At 48.2% G+C, this 8,411-nt stretch overlaps 1 protein-coding gene across 8 annotated transcripts in view; it reads left to right on the plus strand.

The window, feature by feature from the left end:
- Positions 1–8,220, plus strand: part of TCF7 (transcription factor 7) — a 75,153-nt gene extending 66,933 nt beyond the window's left edge. For 4 of the 8 annotated variants that reach the window (XM_052816547.1, XM_052816546.1, XM_052816550.1 and 1 more), the window contains 2 exons: positions 119–191; positions 4,384–8,220. In XM_052816547.1, the coding sequence (XP_052672507.1) occupies positions 119–191; positions 4,384–4,687 (377 nt within the window). In that variant the 3' untranslated portion in view covers positions 4,688–8,220. The remainder of the gene's footprint in view (positions 1–118; positions 192–4,383) is intronic. The other 4 variants (XM_052816553.1, XM_052816554.1, XM_052816552.1 and 1 more) reach the window with 3 other exon arrangements.
- The last annotated feature ends 191 nt before the right edge of the window (positions 8,221–8,411 follow it).

The following is an 8,411-nucleotide window of genomic DNA, read 5'->3' on the forward strand; positions in this document are numbered from 1 at the left end:
TCTGTTAGTCGTGTGTTAAAGTGGCTAAAATGATGTTGCCTCTTTTCTTCCTCCTGCTCCTCCTCCTCTTTGTGCCTCTGCCTTGCCCATTCTCCGCCACGCATGCTTCTGTGTTCAGATCCTGCCTCTCCTAAGAAATGCAGAGCTCGCTTTGGCCTCAACCAACAAACGGACTGGTGCGGCCCGTGCAGGTGTGTATCGGCATCTCCTCGCTGCTGGGGTGCTCCTGGGCGAGCGGGTTCGGCTCCGTGCGTCCTCCCGCAGCCGTCCCAGCGCCGGCGGGGGCTGCTCCAGCCAGGCGGGGACGGGGTTTTCTCTGGGCATCGTCAGGAGTTGTTGTCCGAGCTGCAAGGGTCAGGCTGCACCCTGGGTTTCTTACCCCTCCAGGGCAATTTGGGTGTAATGCTGTACGTGTTCCTCAGCTGATGGACTTCCCTGGTCTTAAAAGCTTATTTCCAGGGTGGAGACCTCCGTGACCCTCATGTGGGGCTTTTTTCCCCTGTTGGAGATTTCCTATTGCATAAATAGCACCCTAGGGCCAGCAGTGGCTAGTTAATGGGTTTCTTTTTCCTATTTATACTAGAGCTAACCATGTATTTCAAGATCCAGCTCTTCTTGACCCTGAAATTTTGCAGTACCCGCCGTGGCTGGGGTGGGACAGCCTCAAGCAGCCAGAGCGTTTGCATGGTGCCTCGGGCTTCTAGGGAGTGGACACGGTCAGGCGATAGTAAAGCTTAGTGCGTGAACCAAGTGCTGCCTGGCTCAGGGGGTCTGCAAATGCAGCCAGGCAGAAAAAAGCTCCTTGGGGGGCTTCTGGACCTGGGCACTGAAGCACCGAGAGGCTCCAGCCTGGACAGAGGTCTACGGTTCATAGCACACTTTTATACCGATGCGTTGAGGACTCCTCTAGCAAAAGCTGGAAGTAAAGTATTGCTTAATGTGCTTACTGCAGCTTAAAGTGACTAAAATCACTTAGTCTACCCAAAGCACAGCCCTGCAGAGTCCTGACGGTGCTTGGCCACTGACCTTGCTGGCACCCCGAGCTCAGGTCCCTGTGGCTGAGCCCGAGGTGGGCTCCGCTCCCCGCGGCCGCATCCTGCACCTCGGGGTGCTGCGCAACAGCAGACCTCCCTGCTCGGCCGTTACACGCTGGATAATGTCATCAAGTGGTATTTTTTAGCTGATTAAGAATCTGGACAGAGCTCCCTTAATGTCTTGTTAATGCTTTACCTTGGATGTCCAGAGAGGGATTTTTGTGACCCCCCATCACTCGGGCAGCAATGCCACCGAGCTGAGAGCCCCGTACCGCGGCGCAGGGCATGGCTGCAGCTCTGCGGGCAGCTCCTCCAACTTCACTCTGCCTTCGTTTGAACTCTCTTAATTCAGCTTCTCCTCTGCACTGCTTCCCGATTAACACAGGCTGCTGAAGTGCTCGGAGACCTTGGCATGCTTTTATTTTTTAACCTTTGCCTCTCAAATCCTGGTTAGTCCCAGCTGTTCTGCAATTCCCCGTACTAATGTGCTGCTGGCGGCTCAAGGGCTCCTGTCGTATGTGCTCTGGTCACCTGCGGAGAGCAACTTCCACCGGAGGATTTCCACTCCACAGGAGAGGTTAACTGGTTAAAACTGGGTGTTCCTGCCTGAGCTTTCACCCTCCTCCCCCTCACCCTGGGCAAACCGCTCCAGGGTGCTGTAGTTCCTAAAGGGAGAGGGATAAATCCCTTTAGCTGTGTAATAGCCAGGTCAGCCGTGGGCTCACTAACCGGTTCGTTATCAGCAATCTGTAGTATCAGATCTGCTTTTCTTTTTTTCCCCTGTTACTTTAAGTCAAACCAGTGAATCGTCGGATAGATTTGTATCCTCTTAAACAGGTCATTGAAACTCTCCATCCTGCAGCTACTGCAGAGATGTCTGTGGGAAACAGCTTCTCCTTGGGCTTGTCTGCTCTGGGAAATTACAGCCCATGTAAAATAACCTCCGAGTTAAATACTCAGTTCAGCGGGGCTGTCGTGTTTCATATCGCATTAATTGGGTCACCGCGGCTAACGATGACACTGACAGCAGTAATAGCACTTCTCTTGTTCACATCCAGTGCAAAGTCATGTTTAATACTGGACTAGTTAATACATATTCTAACACTGTCTAGTTTTTCATTAGTAAGATCAAAGAAAGGTGTGTGCCCGCATTAGCAAGTTCTCCATTTGATCTGTTTTCCTCAAATGAGACAGCCGAGGCAGGGAGCCGGGCGGGAGGAAGATGTTCTTTTTAGCTGTTTTAGCTGTAAAATCATTAATACTGTCTCCAGCAGAGGAATTGTTCCCTCGCTACTATTAAGGTGACATCTTGAGAGCTCTTTTGTTTAAAACTATGCTGAGATGCTCAAGGATCCATAGCAGGTGACATGAGGGATCTGTCACACGAAGAGAAGGAAAACCAGCTCAACACAGAGTATGTAAAGACAGCGTGAGACAGTGCGAGGGACTAACTCCCGATAACCAGGAGTGGTTAAAATAATCTGGGTGTATGAGATGACAACTGGAACTCAGGCTAAATATTCCTGGGTTTGATACTAAACAGCAGAATTGTGAAGGGATGTGGAGAAATCGTGCCCAAATCCAGTTACAGCAAGGATGATGTAAGACTTGTATTTTTGAGACCCCCCAACTCATAACATATGAACAAGTGGGGAACCTGAGTATCTTCTCCAGGGGATGAAGGGAGGCTGGACCCTGCTCCCCAGGCGCTGCTGTCTTCGGGACCTTCCCGGTCCCAGTGGGCTTCTTGGTAGAAGAGCGGGGCTAGGGAGGAGAGTTGCTGCTGATGGGGGTACTTTTCTGTAAAAACCCCTTTCTGTGAGTAAATCTTTCCCCAGCTGATGAGCTCTATTTGTCACGCTCCACAGAAAGGAAGCGTGGAATTGAGTCTCACAGTTGCAGGTCCATTCAGGTCCTCCTTCTGCCTAATCTTTCTCTCCAGCATCTGTCCACGGTGCATTTTGTACTTGGCCCTCTGCTTCCTAAGGGAGAGATCACGGCAAACATTTCCTGCCCAGAAAAGCCACAGGCTGAAGTGTCAGAGCTGTTTTTCCCTTAGTTTGGATAGCAGTTTAAAAGGTGATCTACCCTCCAAAGACCAGCAGGTCTTCTGAAGGGCTCAGGACTAGTCTAACATCCAAAGCAGGACCTCGGGCAGCCTCGGACCATGTCTTCCTCCAGCCGGTCCCAGGCCACTTTCTTCCTGAACCTCCGTTGAGCACTTTCAACTCAGCTGTGTCACTGAGTCATCGTTAGAGGTGGGAATGAATGTGAAGTAATTTGAGATGCAGCGATGGCTGAGGTCAGAGGCTTTTGCCGCAGCAAGAAGAGCTAAGTAGATGATACTGTGCACAAGTCTAGGAAGGTGCTAGGAAATGGGCTCTTAAGACCTTAAGAGTTTGGGTTGACTTGCATTGCCTGAGGAGAAAAGCCAAAAATGGTGTGGAGGGCAGTGTCCTGACAGCGCGTGACCTGGCACTCCTGACCACAGCCTGTCCGAGCAGCCGCAGCCGTCTGCTGGGCACCTGCCGGCACCGTGGCCTTGTGCCATGGCACGTCGGCCAACCTGCCCCATAACACCCCACGCACACGCGTGTCCCGTGTGCTCTGTGTGTGCTCTGCAGGAGATGGGTGCAGGCTTATGCATCGGGGGGGGGGAACGTTCTAGTCTTGAATTCGGTGAGAGCATGTTCACCCCGCTCAGCCTCCTAGAAGCAGAGAAGCGTGGCTGGTGAGAAATGACCTCCTTATTTTGATTTTTATTATTGATTTTTTACTACTATTTCCATTTTTATTATTGCATTGATTTTTATTATTATTTTCATTACTGTTTTTTTTATTTTTATTCTTGTTTTTATGACCTCCTCTCCTCATTCCGTGAGTGAAGTCTTTCCATTTGAATTCCGCTGACAGAGCAGCGCGGTTTTTTCAGCAGCAGCACCACCGGTGTCCAGCTACCGGGCGGCCGCGGGACGCGAACCCGCCACCCCCGGCGCCGGTTGTGCGCGCCCGCGCAGCTCCCCCCCCCCCCCAGCTCCCGCCTCTCCCCCAGCCCCGGCGGCCGCGCCGCGGGGCCGCTGTTATGGCGCCGCCTAGCGGCCGCAGCGCAGCCGCGCAGCGCAGCGGGGCCGCGGCCACCGGGGTCGCTGCCCGACCCCGACCCCGGCCGGGGAGAAGGGGGAGAAGGCCGGGCCCGGCCGGGGGTCGCGGTGAACGGGGAAGGGGAGGTGGAGGGCCGCGAATCCCCAGCTGGCTGCGTGCCCCGGTTTGCGCCGAGCGCTGGTTTACGCCTGGTGTGTGACCGTGAACTCGCCCTTTATTCACAGATAACTCTCTTCACTGTTCTTAGGAGGAAAAAGAAGTGCATTCGGTACTTACAAGGAGAAGGACGCTGTGCCAGCCCAGTTTCTTCCGATGGAAGTGCTATAGACTCCCCTCCCTCTCCTCTGGACGCACTCCAATGCATCTCCTCTGCTTTTCCTTCAGACAAGCTTGCAGCCCCCGCTGACTCCGCACACAGCGAACAGCCCGAGCCCTTCCCCGTCTCCGCTCACCTCCAAACCGCCACCTGCTCCTCCAGACTGACCACCACCAGGTGCTCTTCTGCGCCCACAGAGTCCCCAGCGTACAGCCTGGCCTCCACGGGGACATAGTCCCGCGCGCCCAGCCGCGTTGGCCGGGACGCTGGGCGCTTCGCTTTCTCCCACCTGGTTTCGCCGCCCATTGAGAAGGACCAGAGGCCTGTCCAAATTCCCCATCTCACTGTAAAAACGTGCAAAGTTAGGTGACGGGATGACTTAAGGATGCTGGAAAACTCATTTGGTATTTTTGGGGGGGGGGGGGGGGGTGTTAAAGACAGAAAAGTGATTTCAAAAAAAGGGTAAAAAAATAAGTACTTGCCAAAATTTAAAGTGCTGATGAGTAAACAAGCCTTTTGTCCCTGCCCTGTGCTGCTTTTTTTGTTTGTTTGGGGTTTTTCTTTTTTTTTTTTTTTTTTTTTTAACTGCATTATCTTCAAGTATGGCAGAAAGCAGAGACAAAGTCCCCAGCTTGCTGCAGTAGATGGTAGGTGCTATCAATCTTAACACTGGCTTCCTCTCCCTGCCTTCTGAGCTGCTTTAAAGTGTAGTCACTCACTCACAGATCTCTCGTAGCCATTACACCATGGAGCTGGAAAAGCTGGAATAGGAGCATTTTTTAAAAGCCCTTATGTCTGAAAATTAAATGTAGCGACGCTAGCTTTCTGATCTGACCAGATAATAGAGAAAGGAAATACTTAAACCAACGACGTGAATTTTTTAAACTTCTTGTTTGAGAACAGGAAGATACTGTTTACAGGTAACAGGTCTCTCTGCAGACATGTCCCACTCCGCGAGCGTACAGCACGGCAGAGGAAAGGGAGCACTAACCGGACAGCGAAAGGAGCTCGGACCGGCCGCTGGAAGGTCCGACGGTCGATTGCTCACCGCGTCAGTCAGGTACAGGGTCTCCCTTGCTGGTAGGAATCGTCCACCGCAGACGTGGACGGCCAGAAATCTCACCAGATAGCCTGGGCAAAGCCCCAAAAATCAGTTTTTGCTACTACGGCCTTGACCTAACTCTGCACCTACGCGGCGGGCGGGCAGGCTGACCCAAGGCTGAGGACCGTGCTGGCCCAACAAGCCGCCTTCTGCGGAGTGGAGGGGCTGGAGGAGCGGTGGGAGCTCGGCTCCCCCCTTCCTCCCCGGCAGCAGAACGGCCCACGAGCCTGCTCTTCGCTCCAGGCGTCCGTCTGTACGCACCTCGGCAAGATCAGAACCCTTTTTTTCATGATTTGGTGTGCAACTTTTTAAAAAAAACCTTATTCTAGCTTTTTCTAGAAGATCCTCCCTCCAGCCCCGTGATGATGCCAAATGTTAATGTATTCTCTCCAGCTTGAAAACGTTTACCAGTTTCTGGTATTTTATTTACATTTTGAGCTTGAGAAACAAAAAAAACCTGCGGACAGATTGTGATCTCCCTGAACCGACGTAAATCCTAAATTAATCCAAGTTCTGGGTTTACTTCAGGTTTACAGACTTCTCACAGAGACCACCATCTAGTCCAGTGCTGATTTTTTCCTGCTTGAAAGAAATACATTCTAGACTGCTGAAGAGAAAAATAACACCACAGAGCGGGAGAGGGGGGTCTATTTTTTTCTACTTTACAGAATAGGTTTTAGAGTACTGAATACAAATTATGTAGTAATATTATTGTAGAACTGCAAGAAATTTAAGATGACCTTTATAATGTACAAAATATTTTTATATTTTTTTTTCTTAATGCAAAAACACAAACCCTAATTTTTTACATTGGACTAAACATAACTTTTTAAACCAGTTTATGCCTCAGATTGAAAATTTAAAAAAAAAAAAAACTGATTAGTCTGTAGAGCAGCTTTGGATTTATTCCCTTTATTTAGGTACTTTTGCTTATAGTAGTGTAGATTTTTTAATTCCAGTTTTAGTTTAGAAGATCTAAACCTATTAGTTTATTCCTCTCCTGTGTAAATGTAACTTCAGAAGCACTGAATGAGAGCTACGTGCACAAACCTGACAAGTTTGAAAAGAGTCATTTTGAAGTTTGAAAGAATCATTTTAACCCTTCGAGAAGTAGCATTACCTGAACCGACTGCCAACTGTACACTTAGTCATGTACTTACTGCACTCAGAGGGTTAATTATATAGCACTAGATCAATATGCAATCTGCTCATTTTTAAATTATTTTAGCAAGCTTAGACAACAACATGCTCCAGTGCTGAACAGAGGAACTCAGCAGACTCTTCCCAGATCTGACATACTCTCTTTTTTATCACTTGATTAAAAAAAAAAAAAAAAAAAAATTGCTTAAAAAAAGGAGCTGTGTCTCAGCTCACCTTTTGTCACTCTGAGACCCTCTGATGTAAGGTGCTGTAGAAGTGTCAGCTACTGTAAACACCACAGGTGACAAATCAGCCACAGCAGCCTAGTGTAACTAACTCAACACTGGGTGTAAAGCTGGCATAACTTAATACCCGATCGGTATTTTGTGGTTGGATGAAACATGTAACTTAGCAGCAAAGCAAAGGCAGGTATAAAAGAAAAAGCAGATGTGTCTAAATAAACACCCGAGGAAATTTAGGGGAAAGTCCTGAACAGTATTAAACTGCGTAACCTGACCAAGGACCAACTAGTACTAGCGTACACAGACCAGCCGTCATTCATTTCAGAATTCACCGGGACTTTCACCCATTTATTTCAAGGCTACGTTGGCCCCTCCGTGGTGTTGTGGATGCCTGCCTTGGTTCAGGGCACACTGACCAGCAAAAGGCCCACCTGTATTACAGCCTCCGCTCATTGTTTTTATTCCATCCGATTCCTGCAAAATGTCCTTAGTGAAACCTACTGCCCCCCCTCTGCGGGAGCCTTTCCTCGTGCATTCACGGCACGGAAGCATTTCCACAGCCAGAGAGCCGGAGCAGTTACATTTTCTGACAGGGTTGTTCTGACCCTGTGCTCTGCTCTATACATACAGGTTTATAGCCAGACCTTACCCTGTGCTTCAGCTACCACAGTGTAAACTCAAAATATCTGCTTGGCGTCCTCTAACATGGTCAGTTTATACTGGTGTAACTGAGGAAATTTAATCTTTTTTTTTTCTTCCCCAAAACACACAAGATAAGAACTTGAAGCTGCCCATTTCCAAGACAAAACAGTGAGCATGACCAACTTTTGTTATGTGCCCCATGGCTGATAACCAATGCCAAAACAAAGTTACTTTTATTAATACCAAAAAAGTGTCTTTAGAAATGCTACATGAAGCGTCACTATTTTGTGTTAATACTCTTTTTTTAACAGAAGGAAAACTTTGCCCTTAAGTTTTTATCGCAACAAGAATTTTTTTTAGTTCTTTTACAGCAATTTCAGCTCTTCCTCAAATACATATTTTAATTCCTGAAATCAGTTTGAATGTAGAAGTCATGGAAGTACCACTTCATTAAACCAAGTAAAACCACTGTATGTATGTAGCAGGGATAAATGTTTTGCAGCTGTACTTTCATTTGTCCAATGACTATCCACCATTTGTTGTAATTTTTTTACTTCATTGAGTTTGTATTTTTTGGCTTTTATGTTCAAAATATGTTTATAGCTTTATAAATAAAGTAATTGCCAGACTGGCTATTCAAAACAGGCCACTGGAAGTTATAATCCTATCAAACTCTCAACTAACTATTTGATAGAATTCAAGAGGATTCCTGCCTTTTTTTTTTCCCCTTCAGCATTTGTATGTATGAATGGTTTTGAGAATAACTGCCACTAGTCTTCAATGGGTAAGACCAAAATAGTGAACCAAGACTAAGAAAAAATACCTACTTCTAC

Source organism: Harpia harpyja, chromosome 20 (assembly GCF_026419915.1).
Source record: "Harpia harpyja isolate bHarHar1 chromosome 20, bHarHar1 primary haplotype, whole genome shotgun sequence".
Classification (NCBI taxonomy): domain Eukaryota; kingdom Metazoa; phylum Chordata; class Aves; order Accipitriformes; family Accipitridae; genus Harpia; species Harpia harpyja.